The sequence below is a fragment of the Anomaloglossus baeobatrachus genome, chromosome 2 (assembly GCF_048569485.1).
Source record: "Anomaloglossus baeobatrachus isolate aAnoBae1 chromosome 2, aAnoBae1.hap1, whole genome shotgun sequence".
NCBI lineage: Eukaryota > Metazoa > Chordata > Amphibia > Anura > Aromobatidae > Anomaloglossus > Anomaloglossus baeobatrachus.
Genome location: NC_134354.1, coordinates 103960803 through 103987275, shown reverse-complemented (window position 1 = coordinate 103987275; position 26473 = coordinate 103960803). Strand labels below are relative to the sequence as shown.

General features: G+C 46.0%; 1 protein-coding gene across 1 annotated transcript in view; it reads right to left on the bottom strand.

Moving 5' to 3' along the window:
- The window catches only part of MYO18A (myosin XVIIIA), a 538612-nt gene that overhangs the window by 78341 nt on the left and 433798 nt on the right, over positions 1-26473 (bottom strand). The window contains exons 36-39 of the mRNA XM_075333424.1: positions 15536-15646; positions 13601-13705; positions 13327-13473; positions 9614-9727 (exon numbers count right to left, since the gene is read on the bottom strand). Coding sequence (XP_075189539.1) covers positions 9614-9727; positions 13327-13473; positions 13601-13705; positions 15536-15646 — 477 coding nt within the window. The remainder of the gene's footprint in view (positions 1-9613; positions 9728-13326; positions 13474-13600; positions 13706-15535; positions 15647-26473) is intronic.

Here is a 26473-nt window from a genome sequence, read left to right as displayed (position 1 = left end):
ACCGGGGGACTTTTATTCCTTAGAATCAAAAGGGGGTTTGTATGCTTCATTCATTTGCTATGGGGCTGCCAGAAAAAAAAATTGGAAGCCCCATAGAAAATTAATGGAGTGGGGATCAGACATGCAAAATGATGTACCATTTTAAAAGTTTCCTCAGTCTGCCAATGCAGTAATTAAAGAATGTACGTCTGGAACTCCAATGGTGTGAACAAGGTGCAAGACTCAAAAACATACAGTCAGGACCAGAAATATTTGGACAGTGACACAAGTTTTGTTATTTTAGCTGTTTACAAAAACATGTTCAGAAATACAATTTTATATATATATATAATATGGGCTGAAAGTGCACACTCCCAGCTGCAATATGAGAGTTTTCACATCCAAATCGGAGAAAGGGTTTAGGAATCATAGCTCTGTAATGCATAGCCTCCTCTTTTTCAAGGGATCAAAAGTAATTGGACAAGGGACTCTAAGGGCTGCAATTAACTCTGAAGGCGTCTCCATCGTTAACCTTTAATCAATGAAGTAGTTAAAAGGTCTGGGGTTCATTACAGGTGTGTGGTTTTGCATTTGGAAGCTGTTGCTGTGACCAGACAACATGCGGTCTAAGGAACTCTCAATTGAGGTGAAGCAGAACATCTTGAGGCTGAAAAAAAAGAAAAAATCCATCAGAGAGATAGCAGACATGCTTGGAGTAGCAAAATCAACAGTCGGGTACATTCTGAGAAAAAAGGAATTGACTGGTGAGCTTGGGAACTCAAAAAGGCCTGGGCGTCCACGGATGACAACAGTGGTGGATGATCGCCGCATACTTTCTTTGGTGAAGAAGAACCCGTTCACAACATCAACTGAAGTCCAGAACACTCTCAGTGAAGTAGGTGTATCTGTCTCTAAGTCAACAGTAAAGAGAAGACTCCATGAAAGTAAATACAAAGGGTTCACATCTAGATGCAAACCATTCATCAATTCCAAAAATAGACAGGCCAGAGTTAAATTTGCTGAAAAACACCTCATGAAGCCAGCTCAGTTCTGGAAAAGTATTCTATGGACAGATGAGACCAAGATCAACCTGTACCAGAATGATGGGAAGAAAAAAAGTTTGGAGAAGAAAGGGAACGGCACATGATCCAAGGCACACCACATCCTCTGTAAAACATGGTGGAGGCAACGTGATGGCATGGGCATGCATGGCTTTCAATGGCACTGGGTCACTTGTGTTTATTGATGACATACCAGCAGACAAGAGTAGCCGGATGAATTCTGAAGTGTACAGGGATATACTTTAAGCCCAGATTCAGCCAAATGCCGCAAAGTTGATCGGACGGCGCTTCATAGTACAGATGGACAATGACCCCAAGCATACAGCCAAAGCTACCCAGGAGTTCATGAGTGCAAAAAAGTGGAACATTCTGCAATGGCCAAGTCAATCACCAGATCTTAACCCAATTGAGCATGCATTTCACTTGCTCAAATCCAGACTTAAGACGGAAAGACCCACAAACAAGCAAGACCTGAAGGCTGCGGCTGTAAAGGCCTGGCAAAGCATTAAGAAGGAGGAAACCCAGCATTTGGTGATGTCCATGGGTTCCAGACTTAAGGCAGTGATTGCCTCCAAAGGATTCGCAACAAAATATTGAAAATAAAAATATTTTGTTTGGGTTTGGTTTATTTGTCCAATTACTTTTGACCTCCTAAAATGTGGAGTGTTTGTAAAGAAATGTGTACAATTCCTACAATTTCTATCAGATATTTTTGTTCAAACCTTCAAATTAAACGTTACAATCTGCACTTGAATTCTGTTGTAGAGGTTTCATTTCAAATCCAATGTGGTGGCATGCAGAGCCCAACTCGCGAAAATTGTGTCACTGTCCAAATATTTCTGGACCTAACTGTACAACTATACAATAGGATAAAGAGCTGCACACCAGTCACAATGTATAGGCGACTAATTAAAAGCAGAACTGCTATGGGAATACTAAAATGAAAAATACAATGAACTATCTAAAAAAATGAAAAACATGAAAATGGAATATGCATAACTGTTATGAGTCTTGCACCTTGTTCACAGCATTCGAGTTCCAGACATACATTCTTTAATTAGTATGCATTTTCTGTCTGAGAACCCTGCCCCACCCATAGCCATGTGTCTTATTTCACATATATAGCTTGGTCCTTTGCTTCCCATACAGAACAAGTCTTTTAACTGCAAATGAGGTTACACATAGGTTAGAGACCGCAAAAATAGAGGTTACCTTGGTGTGGTTTTGGGGCTCTTTTGCATTGATCAATACAATGGCTAAACATCTCTTATTCATAGCAGTTATGCATATTTCATTTTCCCATTTTTCATTTTTTCAGATACTTAATTGTATTTTTCAGACTAGCATTCCCATAGTAGTTCTGCTTTTAATTATTCCCCTATACATTGTGTGCAACTCTTTATCCTATTGTATAGTTATATGTTTTTGAGTCTTGCACCATGTTCACGCACATTCTTTAATTAGTATGCACTTTCTGTCTGAGAACCCTACCCCACCCATAGCCAATGTATTTATTTCACATATATAGCTTGGTCCTTTGCTTTCCATACAGGGAAAGTCTTTTAACTGCAGGTGAGGTTACACATAGGTCAGGGACCCCAAAAATAGAGATTACCTTGCTGTCGTTTGGGGCTCTTTTGCATTGATCAATAAAATGGCTAAACATCTCTTATATTCCTATTATTCATAGCAGTTCTGCATATTCCATTTTCACGTTTTTCATTTTTTCAGATAGATAGTTCATTGTATTTGCCAATGCAGTAAAACCCCCACAGACCTATAAGTCATCACATATTCACAAAATAGGTGATCGCTAGAGATTAGCGAACCCAAACTGTAAAGTTCGGGGTTCGTACCAAACAAAGACTTTACAATTAAAAAAAAAAAAAAAAAAAAAAAAAAAAAAAGAAATCAGTGTCCAAGTTTGGCGTTTCAGTGCTTTTCGTATACTAACCACTTGATCGAGCATTACTGTGATCAGGTACGCTCGGTGCTCAGCCCAGTGCGAGCCACCTGCAGTCTCCGAATGGCTCGCACTGGGGGTAGAAACAATGTTTTCGGATGTTGTGTGTCCAAAAAAAACCTCACTCCCCGGAAGTGATCTATTTATCGCTGGCTGTATGTGAACGGAGAGAGCCGAACTGTCCAACCACTGACTTCCCAAACTGAACCCGTTGAATCTAGCGAACCTGAACTTCCATAGGTCCACTCATCTCTAGTGATGACTTAGGGGTACTTTGCACACTACGAAATCGCAGGTGCGATGTCGGTGGGGTCAAATTGAAAGTGACGCACATCCGGCGTCGCTGTTGACATCGGATTATGTGAATCCTTTTTACTACGATTAACGAGCGCAAAAGCGTCGAAATCGTATGATCGGTGTAGCGTCGGTCATTTCCATAATTTCGGAAGGACCGATGTTACGATGTTCCTCGTTCCTGCGGCAGCACACATCGCTGTGTGTGAAGCTGCAGGAGCGAGGAACATCACCTTACCTGCGTCCCGGATCCAATGCGGAAGGAAGAAGGGGGGCGGGATGTTTACGTCCTGCTCATCTCCGCCCCCCTGCTTCTATTGGCCGACTGCCGTGTGACGTCGATGTGACGGCGCACGACCCGCCCCCTTATGAAGTAGGCGGTTCGCCGGCCAGAGCGACAGCACATGGCAGGTAAGTGCATGTGAAGCTGCCGTAGCGATAATGTTCGCAACGGCAGCTATCACAAGATATCGCAGCTGCGACGGGGGCGGGGACTATCGCGCTGGGCATCGCTATAATCGGCTTGTGATGTCGTAGTGTGCAAAGTACCCCTAACTTTGACTGTGCAACCCCTTGAAAGATAACCCACCTGATAGACCTATTTAGAGAAAGATGGCTCATAAAAAAGGTATAATAAAACCGGATATGCTGGGGGTACGTGAGAACTGGCGTGGGGGTATGTATAATTTAGACTATAGCTTTAGGCACCCATTTTTCTATAACTCTACAATTTCTATAATGTCAGAGCTATGCGGCATAGGAGCTGAAGGCAGAAAGCGACGCTGGTGGGTTTGGGAGGGGACGTGCTGTTAATAAAGAGAATAATGCTGGCCTCAGAAAGTTAATGAATCTATTAGCACATCATTCCAAAGTAAAACGACTTCTCCGGCTCTGGCTTTGCTGTCATCTATCTTATTATTACTGGGGGGGAAACTGGACACAGCTTAGGAGAGAAATTTATTAAACTTAGTTTAAATGAAAATGTCATTTCCAAGGCTGCCTGCCCCCGTATCCTATCCACATGATGAGAATGGCAAATCCAGCAGCAGAGAGGTTAACCGAGGACAAAACTCGATTCAGACCTCAATGCAGCTGTGACGGTCACAATGCAGATTGTGTTATTATATTATGCTACAAAACCCGGATCATGAGAACCAATTACATTACTAGCAGGTTGCTATAAAGAGACATTTGAAGGACTTTAGCAAATATTCTGTAGGGCAAAATATTACAAGAAACCGGGATAAATGTAACCTAGAATAAGAGCACTGAGCAGGGGAAGAATCCACGAGGACGCAGTGCTAACAAACCAGATCTTCAATGCCCTTGGATAAGACAGCAGTATTTGTGTACAATTACAATCACATCCAGAGCACAGAGCTGGAAACTGTTGCTGTGAAGGGAAATATCCATGTCTCATATTAAAAAATAAAGTAGACAGTATAGGGCTTCACAGCAGGTTTTTACTATATAATTTGACAGCAGGATGATGTAGGGGCAGAGAGTCTGATTCCAGTGATGTGTTACTTAGCTGTGTGTAGTGGTTTCAATAAAATCAGTGTTTTATCACTAAGAGAGTAAAGGCCACTTTACACACAGAGATAAAACTGCGGCAGATCTGTGGTTGCAGTGAAATTGTGGACAATCAGTGCCAGGTTTGTGGCTGTGTACAAATGGAACAATATGTCCATGATTTCACTGCAACCACAGATCTGCCAAAGATTTATCTCTGCGTGTAAAGTGGCCTTAACACTACAAGATTAGGTGTCTTGTTCCTTCTAGTCAACTGCTCTGTATAACTGCCCACAAACTGATTAGCAACTTTCTGCCTATGAACTGTGTACACAGAAAGCTGCCAATCAGTGTAGGCCGGGTTATACACAGCTCCGCATTCAGAGAACTGCTAGATCTGCAGCTGAACAAACATTGATTGTATGAAAATGACAGCAAGCAGACACCACACTATAATCAGGGTCTCTGCTCCTACATCATGCTATCATCACATTGCACTGGAAAAACCTGCTAAAATATTCCCTTTAAATGAGTTGATAGAAGAGCATATCAGGAAAGGAGGATTATTTTTATTTTTAATTGGGAAAAGGAGGGACAATTTGAGCTGTTATTTATTTTTCTAAAATATTTTTTAGCATTCTTCACCTTAGGGGACTTAGAAATACTGAGGTACTGCTGTATGCTTGTTGTGCACAAGCATTCGGATTATCGTCATTTTGTGAATCTGGTGTTCACAGTAGTACCATCACGATAGGCACGGGGGTCTTCAGCATATTGACAGTCATCATGGCAACCCATGATCGCATCATGGGGCTTTGGAGGGCGCATAGATTGATGCACCCCCCTGCCAGCGCACTGTAAATGCCGCTGTCAAAGATTGACAGAAGAAGGTAACAGGTCAAAGCCGTGGACGGAGAGGAGCGCAACGCACGGCTGTTAAAGGCAGATGATGGCTGAATATCACAGCCTTTTTAGTTTAGGGAACACAGCACTCCTATGGAGATGACATGCTTGGATGGGGTCCCACCCTGTAAACATTAAGGTAGTAAAGAATCTAGCACTCCTTAGTGGAATACGTAGGGCTGTGGTAGCAGCACTCGGAGAATAGCGACTACTTTGTGGGAGGGATGTGCATGTCTCCAGTGCCAATAGTCACAATCCTCAGAAAAAAAAGGGGGTCTGTGGAGAAAAAGCACAATAGGGTCTTACCCCGGTAGACTTGGGGGCGATATCAGAGCAATCCTACTCACCAAGTAGGGTTGTGACAGTCACAACACCTGTAACAGCATAAATCTGGATCACGGCAGCAATACCCCAGGCGGTTGATAACAGAGAGAGGTAGTAGAACGGGGCTTTCACACACCGCGCCAATGACCGCTGATGATATCTTGGATTAATGTAAACTTTTATTTTTGCACAGGTCTACGCGTTTCAGGAGGCTCTGCTCCCTTCCTCAGGACCAATAGGCATAAGATACATCAAAGTTTACATTAATCCAAGATATCATCAGCGATCATTGGCGCGGTGTGTGAAAGCCCCGTTCTACTACCTCTCTCTGTTAATAGTCACAATCCTCTGAGTGCTACTACCATGGCCATATCTGAGTATTCCTTTATCACCCCTGTATGTTTGATGAAGGTCAGTTTGACCGAAACAGCCCATGACTTACACTGTATACTGGACCACACTATTAAAAATCTACATTACCAAAGATTGCTGGATTCTTTACTACATGAATATCACAGCCATTATGTGCTCAATTCCTAAGTTTGCATCAAAGTCAGGGAGCCAGCAAATGACGCAACTGTCCATCATATATTGGTAAGGCATCATTGGTGATCAGGAGCACACGGCTCCCCAGCCTCCCAGCTTGCTATGGGGGAAGGCCAGTGAGCTCCTGATTGATTACCAGGTCGAATAGTGTATTGTTGTACTAGAAGCCTGAACTGTGCTCGCTCAGTGATGCTGGAGCGGAGTTAGATTTGCCTTTGTAGCATGGAAGGAACGCAGAAACAGTAAACTTTGCTTTATTGGGAGCACAGAAGTGGCCAGAGATGAGCTTCAATCATTGCGGTTTATCTTTGAAATGTTGCGGTCAATTAATGATGTTGGCCTTTAAATGGGACGTGTGCAGGTGCTTGTGCACAACAGCAATCGCAGTCGAAGGGCCTGCAAAAGTCCCCAGCACTTCCATCTTGGTACTCCTGTAAAGCTCAGCCACAGGCTAAGCTTCATAGGAGACCAAGGTTTTAAATATGTATTACAATACTTATGACAGTATGTAGAATAGGCGATCTGACTATCACAGATTCAAGTCCTGCAAGGGATCTTAATATTAGAGAAAAAAAAATTTAAAATTTTTTAAAAAAACATAAAACCTTTGAATTACCCTCCTTCCCCCTCCCCCCCACTAAAAATAGAAAAAACAAACAAACAACTTGGAATTGCCGTATCCATCCTAGTGTGGCCTAGGAAAATATAAAATGATGAACCTGTTAGTAAACAACAAAGAGTAAAAAACAAAATGGCAGAATTTTGAACTTTTAGTCACCACTACTCTCTAAAAGAAAGAAAAAAAAATACAATAAAAAGTTGATCAAAAAAACAAATTGGTATAAATAAAACCATCAAATGACCAAGAAAAAAAAAAACAAGCCCACCCAGCTAAATTGCCAAAAAAAAAAAAAATATGATGGGCATGGAAAAATGTAGCAAACAAAAAAAACAAACCTTCAAAATCTTCTTTAACGACTCAAAGAAAGAAAAAAAAAAAAAAAAGTCTCTGCAATTTTTGTACCTGTGTGATTGTACGGAGCTGGAGAATCAGGATTCAGAGTCACTTTTATGACAAATAATGAAACAAAAATCCCCCCAAACTTTTTTTTTTTAATTTCAAAACTACTTGCAATGAAAAATTCCTCATACAGCTATTTATGAAAAATAAAAAAGCTATGGCTTTTAAGAGCGGGAAGGAAAATACAAACATAAAATAAGACTTTAATAGGTCAAGGAAATGGCAAAGTTGGATATAATCACAAGCCCTTTGCACACCAAGGGTACTTTCACACTTGCGTTAATTACCTTCTGGCGCAATCCGCCCTTTTGGAAAACAGCAGAATCCGTTAACGGATTCCGCTGTTTCCCATAGACTTGTATGGATGACGGATTGTGGCAAAAGTACCTGCGTTGCTTCCGCTGGCCGACGCTGCGTTTCTTCCGCCGGGCGGAAGGAACGCAGCATGTAACGTTTTTTTGAGCGGCGGAATCCTTTATTTTTTCACTGCGCATGCGCATTTTTTTTTTTTTTTTAATCACAGAAACTTTATTTTGTTTCTCGGTGGCCGAACGTTCAGCTGAGAGCCCAGCAGCCGGCTTTTGAGAGCGCTCAGCTGATCGCCAGGCGGCCGACTTCTGTGAACGATCAGCTGAGCGCCCGGCAGCCGGCTTTTGAGAGCGATCAGCTGAGCGCCCGGCAGCCGGCTTTTGAGAGCGATCAGCTGAGCGCCCGGCAGCCGGCTTTTGAGAGCGATCAGCTGAGCGCCCGGCAGCCGGCTTTTGAGAGCGATCAGCTGAGCGCCCGGCAGCCGGCTTTTGAGAGCGATCAGCCGAGCGCCCGGCAGCCGGCTTTTGAGAGCGATCAGCTGAGCGCCCGGCAGCCGGCTTTTGAGAGCGATCAGCTGAGCGCCCGGCAGCCGGCTTTTGAGAGCGATCAGCTGAGCGCCCGGCAGCCGGCTTTTGAGAGCGATCAGCTGAGCGCCCGGCAGCCGGCTTTTGAGAACGATCAGCTGAGCGCCCGGCAGCCGGGTGATCAGCTGATCGTTCACAATAGTCTGCTACCGGTAAAACTGTAAAGAAGAAAGAAAAAACAAAAAACAAAAAAAAAAAAAAAAAACTTTGTTCCAGCACATAGGGAGTATAAACTTCTTTGTATTGAAAAAAGTAAAAAAACACACGGATGGTAGGTGAAAAAAAAAAGCAAACTGGTCCCAGAAACACTGGCTTATGCGTTTCAAGGCTGACACCTATCCATTGTGTTGATGATTAAGAGGAGTCAGCCTCGAAACGCGTAAATCGGTGTTTCTCGGGCCAGTTTGCTGTTTTTTCACCTACCATCCGTGTGTTTTTTACTATATTTCTTCAATAAGAATAAGTTTATACTCCCTATGTGCTGGAACAAAGTTTTTTTTTCCTTGGATTGTTTTTGGACAGACGCCATGCACTTGGAGGAACATGTGAGCTGGATACCATTGAACTTTCTTGATAAAGCCTTTAGGTTAGGTAAACAACAGCACACAGCGTGATAAGAGAGGCATAGTTGATTTTTGTTTGTTAACCACTACAACATGCTGTCCTCTGATTTCATAGCAAAAACCTGCTGATAGAGTCTGTTTAAGAAACTAAAGCCAACAATTTACTAAATGACTGTCATTGGGAAGAACACAAGGATGTGTTAATTAATGAGAAACGAAGAAAAATAAAAATGGAAAAGAAAAGGAGAACAATTTTAGAACCGTGCCTAGTAGTTACTGTAGCACTGGGGTCAGAGGGTCATATTTGACCACGATTGTGTGTTTTTGTATTCTTCGAGGTTTCCTCGGGCTGCTCTGGCGTCCTCCCATGTTTTGTGCTTAAATTAATTGGCTTCCAATGAAACTGGCCCCAGAGTATGTGTGCATGATGGAGATAGGGAAATTACATTCTGAAGCCCAGGGAGACCGGGATCAATAGCAGAGCATTCTCTGTACATCGCTGCAGGACACGTTGGCTCCAGGTAAAGAACATTCTACAAAGAAATAAACCTTACCGCTGTCTTCGCTTTGGAAATGTCATCGATTTGAAGATGGAGATCCTCCATTTCAACCTCCATAGATTTTCGCGACTTTACTGCAGCTGCGCAAGTAAATTCAGACTCTTCCAGCTGTGATTAAAACACAGAATTCAATAAGACAGTTCGACAAAGACTTGGGCTATCAATATTTCTTGGAGATTTGATTTACGACCTTAACTACATGGATGGGAAGGGAAGAAGAGAACGAGCTATAGAGCCGGGTGAAAACATATGTAAAGAAATGCCATTATATATTCGCGTCAGCCTTGAGGAGATGCACAAAAGCATTTTAATGGGGCCGTTTACTCCATTTGTATGGAATTCCAGAAACACATATCTCGCTACTGCGTGGATACAGTCTGTCACACTTGCATGATAGCAGATACTTGGAGGCAGATTTACAGCACAGAGTGTCAGAGATGGTAAAATATTTCCCCACAAGTAAATAACATTGCAGAAAACACAGAATTTATGGTCTGGTAGCGTTTGGAGGGAGTAGAAATACCGGGCCAGCAATACCCGGGCACCAATCTGCTTTACATTATGAAACGGCCTCTCGGGGATTTCTCACCGCTCTCCGATAATTGTTTTACCCCTTCAGAGTACACTCGAGCACAGGCGAAAGCTCCGAGGTTGTAACACTTTTATCAAGAAGCTGTCACAGGAGTCATGGTGGATTTTGTTTCTATTAAGTACTCAATTTTTTCCCTTTATTTTTGTTTTCAGAAATGTTGTGAAACATTTCTTCTAGGAGAATAATACTGTTACTTATTATATAGGGTCACAAAGTCTTAAAAGGGAATCGGTCACCACGTTTTTTGCCACCTAATCTGAGAGCAGCATAATGTAGGGACAGAGATCCTTATTCCAGCGATGTGTCACTTACTGGGCTGCTTATTGTAGTTTTGATAAAAATCACTGTTTAATCAGCAGTAGATTAGCATTAGCGGACTACCGGCAACATGTTTAATCAGCAGTAGATTATCATTAGCGGACTACCGGCAACATGTTTAATCAGCAGTAGATTATCATTAGCGGACTACTTAGAATGCTGCCGGTAGTCCAGCATATTCATGAACTCTGTGTAACTGCTAGATCTGCAGCAGAGAAAACATTGATTTTATCAAAATGACAGCAAACCGCTCAGTAAGTGACACATCGCTGGAATCAGGGTCTCGGTCTCTGCATTATATATAAAATGAAAGCTGCACACCAAATTCAGAGAAATATGAATAAACATAACTGCTCTATGATACATAATGAAAAATACAATTAGCCATATGAAAAATTGAAAATGTAACATTCATGACTGCTAAGGATTATTTGATTTTGCTAATGCAATGATCAATTCATTACTGCCCGATAAATAAGAGATTACCGTGAAGGGGTTATCAGGCAGTAATGAAATGATCAATACATTAGCAGAATTTTTTTTTTCTCTCTCAAATAATCCTCAGCAGTCATGCAATGTTACATTTTCAATTTTTCATATGGCTAATTGTATTTTTCATTTATGTATCATAGAGCAGTTATGCTTATTCATATTTCTCTGAATTTGGTGTGCAGCTTTCACTTTATATAAACTGTGTATTTTTTGGCTAGCGCCCTGTTCACATTTGCAATGGTGTTCCAGCAGTCTTTTTGTCTGTCTCTACATTATGCTGCTCTCAGATGGGGAGCAAAAACCTGCTGACAGATTCAATTTAAAGAAGCCCCCCATTAACTTTTTTCTTTTTCCTAAACCTGTGTATATGTGTATGTACTGTAGGTTTAGTGTAAAATATACTCCTCTACCGCCATCTTCTCCAGAGTCCAGCGCCGTTCTGCTCCTCTTCTCAGTGACGTCACCACTCTTCAGACTCTCCGGGTCACTCTATGCTTTATGTGTGAGCCGGGAGCCTCTTACAGTATAGGTCTATGGGATCTTTGTTTTGACATTCCACCATAGAATTACATTGTAAAGGCCATTTCAAAGTCTGAAGAGCGGTAACGTCACTGAGAAGAGGAGCAGAACGGCGTAGGCGAGTATATAAACACACTCTACAATATATACACAGGTTTGGAGACAAAACAGCTTTTGGAGGGCTTCTTCAAAGAGCAGTAAGAGCTGCAAGTTTTTTAGTTTATCTGTTCATGAGAAATCTAAGTGACAACTAATACAGATGTCATTAAGGATCCCGCTGCTTTCCTAGAATCCTGAAAGTCAAATGATTACACAGTACGACCAAGTTCCCACAAAATCAGCAGTCTTGGATCAGCCATGGCTGGGTCAATGTGTTGCGCTATGCTCTCATCCACACAGAGGCCTGCATGATATGTACTATTTCCATCCAGAAATCAGACCACACTAGCGCATGCTGTGATTAAAAATCACTCACGTGCACTGACATTGGCCAACCTCGGTCAGGATGCCGTGACTATATGCCGTCTGCTCCACACATGGACAACACACTGCCTGCCAACGCGTTTTTGTGACCCCCAGCCAAATGCCTCCCTTCCATATAGTTTTGTAGCCTGGCAGAAATGCTATTCTGGAGTCAGGGAACATCCAGTGAAAACCAAAAGGCCAACTGAAGAAAAGATTTACTAGATTTGGTGGTGCATGGGGATAGAGAGGCTTTTCATTCTCAGATTTAGCGGGTAATAAGCCTGGGGCAGCAGGGGGGATTGGTTACCTTGCAATTTATTAAAGAGAACCAACCAGCAGGATTTTCATATATAAAGTAAAGCCAGTGCTATACTGGGGCTAGGACACTGAATGTCAGCATAGCTTCTGTTCTAAGATTGGATGTTTCATTTCAGAAATATGTACAAGTAAAGTTCCAGCAATGCACTGCTATTTGATTGACAGATGCAACAGGAAGGGAATATGGTCAAGTCTTGCTATCTATTCCCACCCCTGTCTGCTGCCTGGCCTTCATCTCACTGTCACCCTCATACACGTTAACTTCGGCGCAGGCACACAGACAGGGGCTGGAATAGATCGCAAGACCCGACCCACATATTCCCTTCCTGTTGCACCTGTCCATCAAATAGCAGGGCATTGCTGGAACTTTACTTGCACATATTTCTGAAATGAAACATCCAGTCTCTGAACAAAAGCTATGCTTACATTCAGCGTCCTAGCACCAGTGTAGCACTGGATTTGCTTTATATATGAAAATCCTGCTGGTTGGTTGAGTTTAAATTGACCTTTGTGTAGCTGTAGGGAAAATTCGTGAGCTCCATTAATGACTGAGCCGGATGTGAACAATGATCATCTGGGCACAGCACTGTGGAATATGTTGGTGCTATACAAGCACCAAGAAAACAAATTACACAACACATTCTCAATAATACTGTACAAAGCAGTCACTGTACAGAACAGTATTGAAAGGCTACCATTTAAAAAAAAAATAAATAAAAAATTATATATCTATCTAGCTATCTATCTATCTATATATCTATATATCTATATATAAAAATGTATCTTAGAAATGTGTCCCCTTAACTCAATAAAACATTAAAATAAGCAGAAAGGAGTCCATTACGGTGCATCATAAGGACTTTTGCAAAACTACATCCCTAGCTGTGCTGAACATTTTGAGAAGGGCTGGTTTAAAAGGTTAAAAAACACAAAACACGAAAAAAACTCTGTAAAAAAAAATGACAGTCCCTACATATTAATAATGAAGTGCCGGTGCCAGTACCTGGCTCCTCAGCTGTGCAATCTCCCGTTTGCTCGGAGCATTGTTCTTTAGGTGGTCCAGCATGATCTGTGCATCGGCCAGCAGCGCTTTTGTTCTCTTCAGGTCCTTCCGTAGACGTTTCTCGGTTTCAAAGTCACGCTGACCGACCTAGAGCCAATGTAACAGTGTGAATCATGGTCCTGAAGCCAGCGCCGGCCTACTACAAAGTGCTTCCAGCTCCAGGCAGGCAGCATGCACGACTGCTCGCTCTGACCTTTTTTATTTTTAAACATACCTGTTCGCTAACAGAATTTAATCTGCTTTCCAGGTCTCTCTTCTCTCTCAGGACCTTCTGTTTATCCTCATACTCCTCTTCTAATTGAACTTCCATCTGCTTCAGCTATTCAGATGGCAAGAGGCCGGATGTCAAAAGAACAGTCTTCAATTACACGGCATTGAAAATCTCAACACATTCAGGTGGTTGTAGCAATGAGCAGGAGATTTTTACTAAATAAGTCTGAGCTGCAGTACCACACTCAGCCTGAGGACAAGCTGGGCGCTATAAGTTACAGAAAGCAGCAATATTTTTATAATTTCATACAACACTTCAAGGACGACGTCTATAACAAATGGAAAACATCACTATGATAATATCCAACTCTTGTCTGCGGTTTCATTCAATCAATATCCAATAAACTCATCTGGGTGCTATCTGGACATCGTCTTCTTAGAGGGAACCGGTCACCACTTTTTTGGCCTCTAAGCTGCGGCCACCACCACTGGGCTCTTATATACAGCATTCTAACATGCTGTATACAAGAGCCCAGACCGCTGTGTACAACATAAAAAACACTTTACAATACTTACCCAACGGTCACGCGCTTGGCCAGATGGGCGTCTCCGTTCTCCAGTGCCTCCTCTTTCTGCCATCTTCGTCCTCTTTCTGAAGCTTGTGTGCATGACGCTTGTACGTCATACACACTCGGCGGTCCTGCGCAGGCGCACTACAATACTTTGATCTGCCCTGAGCACTGATCAAAGTGCACCTACGCAGGACCCGATTGCCGGCGAGTGTGTAGGACGTCGGACGCATCATGCACGACAGCTTCAGAAGATGGAGGACGAAGCGCCGGCACCGGACAACGGAGACGCCCATATGGTCAACCGCGCGACCGTTAGGTAAGTATTATAAAGTGTTTTTTATGTTCTCACAGCGGCCTGGGCTCTTACATACAGCATGTTAGAATGCTGTATATAAGAGCCCGGTGGTGGTGGCCGCAGCTTATAGGGCAACAAAGTGGTAACAGGTTCCCTTTAAAATGAAGCCAGAATGCATCCAGTCAATGGGGTGATTTGGTGCCACTCATATGTGCACTGGAGGCCCTGTTCACTAGAGGAGGACACATTCACTATACCTGCCGATCGTGCACACCTCTGGGTAGGTGTGTGGGGTCGTAAAATCAGCAGCACCTCTGATCTGGATAGCCCATTTAACTGTTATTGAATATAAGGTTGTGTCACCCAAAGAGGTGGCTGCTCTTTGTGTGGCTCATAGAATTGGATCTTAAGGAGGTAAAACTAATAAGAAAAGAAATATGTTTCAGTAGTCTTTTGAATGACCGCGTGGCTTGCAATGGTAGTTGAAAATGCAATTTCTATCATCTCTTTATAGGGACTAGTGATGAGAGGATACTACCATGCTTGGTGCTTACAACGAGCAGTCAAACACTCGGATGGGCTCGACTCGTTTACTGAGTATAATGGAAGTCAATGGGGAACTCGAGAACTTTTACAATTATACTCGGTAAACGAGTCAAGCCCATCTGAGTGTCCAAGTGCTCATAACAAGTACCGAGCACCCGAACATGGTAGTGCTCACTCATCACCAACAGGGACCAGTCAGGAGCTCAAGAGCTAGCGCGTTAGCTCCTAACCCTGACCTCGCCTTTATAACTACACCGATTTCTATAGAATGGTATGTGTAGTAGCCCAAAACGTTTACTAATGCACCCCTCACCTCTACCCCACTTGTTGCAGACACCAGGCTAGTGACGCAACTGTGCTGCTGGCCTGACCTGTGACTGGCGCAGAAGAGAGATTATGAGAATAACCCTTTAAGAGAGTGATCCCTTCTATGAAGTCCATGTGCCCTAATGGAATGACGAAACTCATTCATATCCCTATTTAAATCCGATTGTTCTAATCTACCCTCCCAGCCGGACAGAGTTACCTTTTTCTGACATGACTGCCGAATCTCCTCCACTTCTTCATCTTTATTCTCAAGTTCTTTGGAGTGTGACTGCCGGAGCCTTTCCGTCTCCATCTCCAGACGTAATTTTGACTAAACGGGAAAAAACAATATATATTCTTAAATATACCTGACACCCCCTATTGTTCTGCTTACACTTTTATATTCAGAGACCACTCTTACACAATGAACCATTTCATAAACTTGTAAATGGTGGCACTGTAATTCATGCAAACTAGTATGGCAACTGAAAATGTAGATTTGTTGGAGTCTACAACGATATTCTTCAGAGCTTTGAAGAGAATATCACGGAATGGGATGAGCTGAAATAGTGGACTCAGCACGTGGCTAGCAGTGACCCAGATATTGGGTAAAAAATAATGAAATCCCTTTTTTTTCTAATCTTAATAGAAGACCTCAGGCCACCTCATCATCATCACCTTTTCAACCCACCAAGCCTGTTTGGGCCTTATTGAATTGCTATATTTTTCTAATTTTGCCTCTTTGCATTTCATTAGCCGCTCTACACCAGGCTTAGGCACAGGAGTGCCAGCAGTAGGACTTCACGTTTGTCAAAGCGCCACTGTGATCAAGATCGATTAGGTTGAAACGTTGTTCCCTGTCGCCTTTACCTATTTGCATATTGAAATAAGAGTGTGCCATCCTATATAGAGTGACATGAATAAAGGGTTAAACATGAAAGATCAGAGGTTCTTTTCGCAGATAAGTATATGCAGCATTAATTCTCAAGTACTGTGAGGGGCATATCGGTGGCTGTTTAAGGATTTTTGAGGACTTTCACCTAGATGACCTATCCTTAGGAGCGGACTTCTGTGACTATGGAGCACCAGAGGCGGCAAAACTGCATCCAATATACAGCAGCCGTTAATTGTACTCCATCCCTCTTTCAATAGGAGAGGTGCAGTATTATGTATGGAACTTGGATCAGCAGTGAATGACGGGAGTGGGACCTTCGATGTTCTAATATTGATGGAACAGGTTATTCAGAGAACATGCAAAACATCAAGCAATGAATATCTTGAATGTAAAAAAGGAGTGTTTAGATTTGAAGGGGACTTTCTAATCTTGGATTTTACAGACCAGGGTTTCTAACCTTAGGTCCCCGGACCACATGTGGCCCATGATTGCTCGTAATGTGGCCCAAGACAGATTTCCAGTGGACTGCAATGCTCCAATGCATACTGGGCTGCCAGTCCAATTTTTTGGATAACTGGCTCTTTAGTTTTTATGGAGACAATTGAGTGTGCATATAGTGACCTGTACTGAAAGCCACCATGCACAGAAGACTAGAATAATTATGTCAGCACATTCTTGGTGGCTGGACTATCTGTCTCCTATTAGTCGGCTATGCGATGTATATACAGCAGTCGGTGTCCGCTATGCGATGTATATACAGCAGTCGGTGTCCGCTATGCGATGTATATACAGCAGTCGGTGTCCGCTATGCGATGTATATACAGCAGTCGGTGTCCGCTATGCGATGTATATACAGCAGTCGGTGTCCGCTATGCGATGTATATACAGCAGTCGGTGTCCGCTATGCGATGTATATACAGCAGTCGGTGTCCGCTATGCGATGTATATACAGCAGTCGGTGTCCGCTATGCGATGTATATACAGCAGTCGGTGTCCGCTATGCGATGTATATACAGCAGTCGGTGTCCGCTATGCGATGTATATACAGCAGTCGGTGTCCGCTATGCGATGTATATACAGCAGTCGGTGTCTGCTATGCGATGTATATACAGCAGTCGGTGTCTGCTATGCGATGTATATACAGCAGTCGGTGTCCGCTATGCGATGTATATACAGCAGTCGGTGTCCGCTATGCGATGTATATACAGCAGTCGGTGTCCGCTATGCGATGTATATACAGCAGTCGGTGTCCGCTATGCGATGTATATACAGCAGTCGGTGTCTGCTATGCGATGTATATACAGCAGTCGGTGTCTGCTATGCGATGTATATACAGCAGTCGGTGTCTGCTATGCGATGTATATACAGCAGTCGGTGTCTGCTATGCGATGTATATACAGCAGTCGGTGTCTGCTATGCGATGTATATACAGCAGTCGGTGTCTGCTATGCGATGTATATACAGCAGCCGGTGTCTGCTACAGTTAGGTCCAGAAATATTTGGACAGTGACACAAGTTTTGTTATTTTAGCTGTTTACAAAAACATGTTCAGAAATACAATTATATATATATAATATGGGCTGAAAGTGCACACTCCCAGCTGCAATATGAGAATTTTCAGATCCAAATCGGAGAAAGGGTTTAGGAATCATAGCTCTGTAATGCATAGCCTCCTCTTTTTCAAGGGACCAAAAGTAATTGGACAAGGGACTCTAAGGGCTGCAATTAACTCTGAAGGTGTCTCCCTCGTTAACCTGTAATCAATGAAGTAGTTAAAAGGTCTGGGGTTGATTACAGGTGTGTGGTTTTGCATTTGGAAGCTGTTGCTGTGACCAGACAACATGCGGTCTAAGGAACTCTCAATTGAGGTGAAGCAAAACATCCTGAGGCTGAAAAAAAAGAAAAAATCCATTAGAGAGATAGCAGACATGCTTGGAGTAGCAAAATCAACAGTCGAGTACATTCTGAGAAAAAAGGAATTGACTGGTGAGCTTGGGAACTCAAAAAGGCCTGGGCGTCCACGGATGACAACAGTGGTGGATGATCGCCGCATACTTTCTTTTGTGAAGAAGAACCCGTTCACAACATCAACTGAAGTTCAGAACACTCTCAGTGAAGTAGGTGTATCTGTCTCTAAGTCAACAGTAAAGAGAAGACTCCATGAAAGTAAATACAAAGGGTTCACATCTAGATGAAAACCATTCATCAATTCCAAAAATAGACAGGCCAGAGTTAAATTTGCTGAAAAACACTTCATGAAGCCAGCTCAGTTCTGGAAAAGTATTCTATGGACAGATGAGACAAAGATCAACCTGTACCAGAATGATGGGAAGAAAAAAGTTTGGAGAAGAACGGGAACGGCACATGATCCAAGGCACACCACATCCTCTGTAAAACATGGTGGAGGCAACGTGATGGCATGGGCATGCATGGCTTTCAATGGCACTGGGTCACTTGTGTTTATTGATGACATAACAGCAGACAAGAGTAGCCAGATGAATTCTGAAGTGTACCGGGATATACTTTCAGCCCAGATTCAGCCAAATGCCGCAAAGTTGATCGGACGGCGCTTCATAGTACAGATGGACAATGACCCCAAGCATACAGCCAAAGCTACCCAGGAGTTCATGAGTGCAAAAAAGTGGAACATTCTGCAATGGCCAAGTCAATCACCAGATCTTAACCCAATTGAGCATGCATTTCACTTGCTCAAATCCAGACTTAAGACGGAAAGACCCACAAACAAGCAAGACCTGAAGGCTGCGGCTGTAAAGGCCTGGCAAAGCATTAAGAAGGAGGAAACCCCGCGTTTGGTGATGTCCATGGGTTCCAGACTTAAGGCAGTGATTGCCTCCAAAGGATTCGCAACAAAATATTGAAAATAAAAATATTTTGTTTGGGTTTGGTTTATTTGTCCAATTACTTTTGACCTCCTAAAATGTGGAGTGTTTGTAAAGAAATGTGTACAATTCCTACAATTTCTATCAGATATTTTTGTTCAAACCTTCAAATTTAACGTTACAATCTGCACTTGAATTCTGTTGTAGAGGTTTCATTTCAAATCCAATGTGGTGGCATGCAGAGCCCAACTCGCGAAAATTGTGTCACTGTCCAAATATTTCTGGACCTAACTGAATGTGATGTATATACAGCAGTCGGTGTCTGCTATGTGATGTATATACAGCAGTCGGTGTCTGCTATGAGATGTATATACAGCAGTCGGTGTCTGCTATGAGATGTATATACAGCAGTCGGTGTCTGCTATGTGATGTATATACAGCAGTCGGTGTCTGCTATGTGATGTATATACAACAGTCGGTGTCTGCTATGTGATGTATATACAACAGTCGGTGTCTGCTATGTGATGTATATACGCAGTCTCTGTCTTCTATGTGATGTATACAGCTGTCTTAGTGTATCATATGAATTATATACAGCAGTCTCAGTGTCTCCCACATAATGTATATACAGCAGAGTCTGTTTCCTATGTGATCTATATACAGCAATTTCTGTGTCTTATGTGATGTAAAGGGAAGTCAGTTTATGATTTGAATTATATGCAGTAGTCAAAGTGTCCCTATGTGATGTACATACAGCGTGCATGTACCATTTTGGCTCATCAACTTTCGTTAGTTTTTGTGTATTTAATGTGTGCCTCAAGACAACTATTCTTCTTCCAGTGTAGAAAAGATTGGACACCTCTGGTATAAATAAATTGCAAGTTTTACTTTGGAAGGGCTGATCGCGCAGTTAAAACACCAATGTTATGTGGAGTATCCCTTTATTTTCTTCTGTGGTCCACGGTTCAATCTCAGAGTGTAGGATTATGTATAAGTAATGCCACCGTATAAGAAAGCCACAAATAGGAACTGAGCCGTTGTGTGCACTTATGTGGGATGATCGCAGTCAATGCACAAACTTTAGTCAGTAGTGCACACGAGAGAGATTTCTGCAGTCTTTACTCGGCAAGCATGAAAAGATCCATCAACATATAGAGGAGTAGATCTGCAAACCACACCCGAGAGGGCATTCATGTAGAGTGACTGCCCCACAGAGGTGCAAGGAAAATGCCTGCTCGCAGCTCTCAGCCACAATTTCTGCGAAAAAAGGATAATGTAAGCAGTGAAGAGAGAGCTCCAAGTGCTGAACATATAGGAACGGAGGCCAGACAAGTCTCCTGATGACCATTCATCTCTCTGGCCCAGTCGCTGACTCTGCAACTGCTCCCTGATGTCAGGACAGCTAATGGCACTTCTTTAACTTTTACAGCTACCAACAGGAAGATATATAGATAATGGTCAAGAGCGGCCCGGGAAGGAGGAAGAGCAGCTGATGAACGGGGACATGAAATCTTACCGATTGTAGATATTTTTATTTTCTCTATCGTTTCATTGGGGGACACAGGACCATGGGTTATGCTGCTGTCACTAGGAGGCTGACACTAAGTAAACATAAAAAAGTTAGCTCCTCCCTAGCAGCATACACCCCGAGCCGGAGGCGGGCTCAGATCAGTTTTTAGCTTAGTGTCGTAGGAGGCTGATGTGGGCCGTCTCGGCCCCCCTCAGCCATGTATTTTTTTGCGCTTTTTTCTTTTATTTCGGCGCCGCTCATCACTCTCATACCTGTCGTCTTCTTCTCTGCAGGTATTCGCTTCACTCATTCTCCGCAGCCCCGTGGGTACCGCTCCCTAGGGTCGCAGGGGCTTGAGACATCGGGGCCCTCTCCCCCGCCCGTCCCCGTGGTACCACTCCCGGGGGTGCGCGTGTGGGCAGGTTGTTTTGTGGGCACCCCTGATTCGCCCTGAGGTATCACCCCAAAGGGCGTACAGGGGAGTACAGCAGGGATGGATCCTCTGCAGCGTGTGTGATAGGGGGCTGTCTACCCCCATCATGATGTCCACTACCCTGCCTCAGCACGCTCTCCCCCGGAGCCTTCCTGGACGAGCAGCGCTGTTCACAGGCAGGGCAGGGAGCCCTGCCTGCACCGCATCCATCGCTGAGCCGGCGCCGCCGATTGCAGGTAGGACCGACTTCCCTGCTCTTTCCCCCGGCCCTCTCCATAAATTTAGTCCCCGGTCTCGGCCTAGTCGCTCCTGCGTCCTAGCCACGCCCCCCTGCAGCGCTATTGGCCGCCGGTCGTCTCCCTCTGTACCTCCCACTGCTCTGCCTCCTGGCTGATGGTGGGGGCTGTAAATCTCCTGGCTTTTTCGCGCCGGAATCCTGCTCCTCCCCCAGCCTCCTCCAGCGTCCCCTCTCCATTTTAGCCTGCCTCTGGTCCCCTGAGGCTGCAGCACGCCGGCGTTCTGAGTTTTCTGGCCAGCTCACTCCTGGACTCCTCTTCTGGACTGGTGGGCAGCACGCAGGACCTGGGTAAGCTCTGCTCCTAAGGAGTAGCCCTCACTAGGTAGCATTCTCTGAGTTTAGGGACGAGTTAACCCTCTCCTGTCTCCTTCCTAGCAGCCACCAGGGAGAGTACCTGTTTGCACCATGCCTAAGGCTAAGCCCACCCAATCCAAGCAGGCCCCCTTTGCACTATTTTTTGCATGCTCCTCCTGCAGCTCCAAATTTTCCCAGGGTCAGGACGCCCCACTATGCTCCGTCTGTTCTACAGACGCGCAGCCTCCGCAGAACTCCGCGGCCGACGTTTCTGATACCGCAGACGCCACAGCGCCATATGCTGCAGGGCCCTGCGTCCCGCCCCCCCCCGACTGGCTAGCGTCCTTGTCCCAGTCCGTAGATTCCCTCTCTGAGGCTTCTCGGACCATCGCGCAAGCTCTACGCCTGCTGCCGACGCTCGCCCAGATTCCCGCAGACCCGGCGCAATTGCCTCCGGAGCAGGTGAGCCCCGTTGCAGGGTCCTCCTCTGCTGCTCAGAAACGGACCCGCCAGGTCTCGTCCTCAGACTCTTCCCAGGTTTCACCTTCATCCCCAGGTCCAGACCGTCAGTCCTCCAGGGAGGCTTCTGACTGCTCCGAGGATGATTCCGATGCGGTACCCCTGCAGGACTCAGAGCAGGCGGCCGATATCCGGCACATGGTAAATAGCCTGATAGAAGCAGTAAACCAGACCTTGAAGGTACAGGTGGACCCAGTCTCCTCCCAGAGCACCCAGATCTCCTTTAAGCGGGTGAAGCGGGCCCAGAACACATTCAGCGGACATCCAGAATTCGCTGAGTTACTGCGCAGCCACAGGCAACAGCCGGACAGGGTATTTACCAGCGGTAAGTCCATCGATTTGCATTATCCCTTTCCTGAGGGTCTTAGAAAGGATTGGGCAGGTTCCCCTGTGGTCGACCCCCCAATCTCCCGCCTGTCTTCTCACACAGTCCTTCCACTCACTAACGGTACGTCTCTCAAAGACCCTACGGACCGTACTATTGACAGGTTGGCCCGTTCCGCCTTCGAGGCAGCGGGCTCATCCCTCTCTCCGGCCTTCGCCTCGGTTTGGGTTGCGAAGGCCCTGATGTCCTGGGCGGACACGCTACGCTGCAGTCTCCGCGCCATTCCTGCCAATCCGGACCTGGTTCCCATCGCCTCGCAGATTTCCCTCGCGGGTGAGTACTTGCTCAATGCAGCCCTGGCGTCTGCAAGTTGCGCGACCCAGGCCGCCAGCAACAATGTGGCCATCCGTCGAGCCCTTTGGCTCCGGTCCTGGAACGCGGATGCGGCCTCTAAGAAGTCACTAACTTCTCTGCCCTTCCTAGGGGAGCGTCTCTTCGGAGATAGGCTGGACCAGCTGATCTCCGATGCAACGGGAGGAAAGAGTACATCTCTCCCCCAATTGCGTCCCAAGCGCTTCCAGAATCGGCGCTCCACCGCTCGTTTCCGGCCCTTTCGCAGCTTCAGCTCCAATCCCCAGCCGCGGAAAAGCCGCTCTCCTCCGAGAGACAGGAAGACCCCGTCATTCAAGACCAATCCCGCCTGGCGTTCACGCCCCCGCCAGTCCACGAGATCCTCTTCCGGTTACCGCCGTCGTTCATCCAAGTGACTCGCGGTCGGCGCGCAACAGCGCCAGACTTGTGGGAGGGCGTCTGTCTCGTTTTCAGCATGTGTGGATCCCCCTGACCGCCGATGCCTGGGTCAGAGAGATCATCACATCAGGCTACAAAATAGAATTCGAGGCAAAGCCACCGAGACGTTTTTTCCTATCTCGCCCTCCCGAGTCTACCGCGCGGGCTCGCGCGTTCTTTCACTCCATAGACTCCCTCCTCCGAACCGGAGTCGTGGTACCAGTCCCTCCCGCAGAGCGTTTCAAGGGGTTCTATTCCAACCTTTTCGTGGTCCCCAAAAAGGACGGCTCTGTCCGTCCCGTCCTCGACCTAAAGCTTCTGAACAGGTCGGTGAGACCTCGGCCGTTTCGAATGGAGTCACTCCGGTCCGTCATCGCGTCCATGGAGGTAGGCGAATTCCTGGCATCGCTGGATATTCAAGACGCCTATCTTCACGTCCCGATAGCCACCTCTCACCAACAGTTCCTCCGCTTTGCGATAGCGGAAGATCACTTCCAGTTCACGGCTCTTCCCTTCGGCCTCGCATCCGCACCCAGGGTCTTTACGAAGATCATGGCTGCTGCCATGTCCGTCCTGCATGCCAGGGGTGTCATGGTCATCCCGTACTTGGACGATATGTTGATAAAGGGCTCTTCCTTCGAGGACTGTCGTCTTGGGGTTCAGGTCACGATCGACACCCTTTCACGGTTAGGGTGGCTGATAAATCGGAAGAAGTCCTCTCTGATCCCGGCCCGTCGGATCACCTTTTTAGGCATGGTATTCGATACCATCCAAGGGCGAGTTTTCCTCACACAGGAGAAGATCTCCTCCCTACAACGAGGACTCCGCGCTCTCCGGCGTCAGCGCCAAGTGTCCATCAGGTTCGGCATGCGAGTCCTCGGTCGTATGGTGGCGGCGATGGAAGCAGTACCCTTTGCACAGTTCCATCTCCGACCCCTCCAGCTGGCCTTGCTGAAGAAGTGGGACAGATGTCCCTTTTCTCTGGACCGCAGGTTTCATCTTTCGCCGGAGACCCGCCACTCCCTCCGTTGGTGGCTCAATCAGCGCAACCTCGCATCAGGGAGGTCTTTTCTCCCGCTCCACTGGAAGATAGTGACCACCGACGCCAGTCTCCAGGGCTGGGGAGCAGTGTTTCGACATCACACAGCGCAGGGCCGATGGTCACCGAGAGAGAGTTGCCTCCAGATCAACATTTTGGAGATAAGAGCCATCCGGCTAGCCTTGCAGCAGTTTCGGCACCTCGTACAGGGTTGCCCGGTCAGGATCCAGTCGGACAATGCGACGGCGGTGGCGTACATCAACCACCAAGGCGGCACAAGAAGTGTCGGGGCGATGCGAGAAGTCAAGAAGATCTTGCACTGGGCCGAGTGTCATCACTCCCTGATCTCAGCGGTACACATCCCAGGCGTGGACAATTGGGCGGCGGACTTCCTCAGCAGGGAAGGCCTCGCCTCCGGAGAATGGTCCCTCAACCGGGAAGTCTTCAACCAGATCTGCGACAGATGGGGAGTTCCGGACGTGGACCTAATGGCCTCCCGGTTCAACCGTCAGGTTCCGCACTTTGTAGCACGGTGCCGCGACCGCTTGGCTTTAGGAGTCGACGCCCTCACCCTGTCATGGAGCCAGTTCAGTCTCCCGTACATCTTCCCTCCGCTCCCTCTAATTCCGAGGGTCCTCAAGAAGATCAAGGCGGAAGGGATACCGGTCATCCTAGTGGCTCCGGACTGGCCCAGGCGAGCATGGTTCGCGGAACTAACTCAGCTCCTCGCAGACGCTCCGTGGCGCCTTCCAGACCGTCCAGATCTCCTGCAGCAGGGGCCTCTCTTCCATCAGAACTCACAGGTCCTAAATTTGACGGCCTGGCCATTGAATCCTGGGTTCTAGCTAAGGCTGGTTTTTCCTAAAGAGTGATTCAGACAATGATTAGGGCCAGGAAGCCATCTTCATCAAAGATTTACCACCGCACGTGGAAGGTTTTCTTCAGGTGGTGTGAAGAGCAGAATATTTCTTCTCCTCTCGCCTTCTCCCTTCCTTCCCTATTGGCATTCTTGCAGTCAGGCCTAGATGCGGGTCTCTCGCTCGCAACACTAAAGGGCCAGATATCGGCGTTATCAATCCTGTTTCAGAAGCCACTGGCCGCTCGTTCACAGGTTAAGACCTTCATCCAGGGAGTTGCCCACCTGGCACCGCCGTACCGGCGGCCTCTAGAACCGTGGGACCTTAATCTAGTCCTAGGGTCACTTCAGGGTTCCCCATTCGAGCCCTTGCGAGAATCTTCCCTTTCTCACCTGTCATGGAAGGTGGTGTTTCTTGTTGCCATCACTTCTATTCGCAGGACGTCAGAGCTGGCAGCTCTCTCTTGTCGTTCCCCCTTTTTGATTTTTCACCAGGACAAAGCGGTTCTCCGGCCAGATCCCGCTTTTCTCCCAAAGGTGGTCTCCCCGTTCCATCTTAACGAGGAAATCGTCCTTCCGTCCTTCTGTCCTGGCCCCTCTCACAGCTTGGAGAGGTCCTTGCACACCCTGGACCTAGTGCGTGCACTTAGAATTTATGTCTCCAGAACCGCGCCGTTCCGTAAGTCAGATGGTCTGTTTGTTCTCCCTTCTGGTCCCAAGAAGGGTGAATCGGCATCCAAGGCCACAATTGCCAGATGGATCCGTTCCGCCATATCAGAGGCCTATCGGATTCGGGACAAGTCTCCGCCGCGGGGGGTAAAGGCGCACTCTACCCGCGCAGTGGGAGCCTCTTGGGCGATTAGGCATCAGGCGTCGGCCGACCAGGTCTGCAAGGCCGCCACCTGGTCTAGCCTGCACACCTTTACTAGGTTCTACCAGGTTCACACCCAAGCATCGGCAGATGCTATTTTTGGGAGAAAGGTCTTGCAGGCAGCAGTTGCACACCTATAATAGGGTGGCAGCATTCAATTATAGTGCAAGCCCGCCGAGGGAGGTTGTTGTTTTTCTTCCTCTGCGGGTTTTTCGGTATTCCCACCCAGGGACTGCTTTTGGACGTCCCATGGTCCTGTGTCCCCCAATGAAACGATAGAGAAAGTAGGATTTTTGTGTACTCACCGTAAAATCTCTTTCTCTGAGTCTTCATTGGGGGACACAGCACCCACCCTGCTTGGTTTTTTGGTTGATTCAATTGCATTTGCCGGCTATTTTTTCAGTGGTCTTATGTTCATAGACCTCTTGTTTGCACGGCTGCATTGTTTTAGTTACAACTTGTGTTTATGTATGGTGATTCTGGTACTCC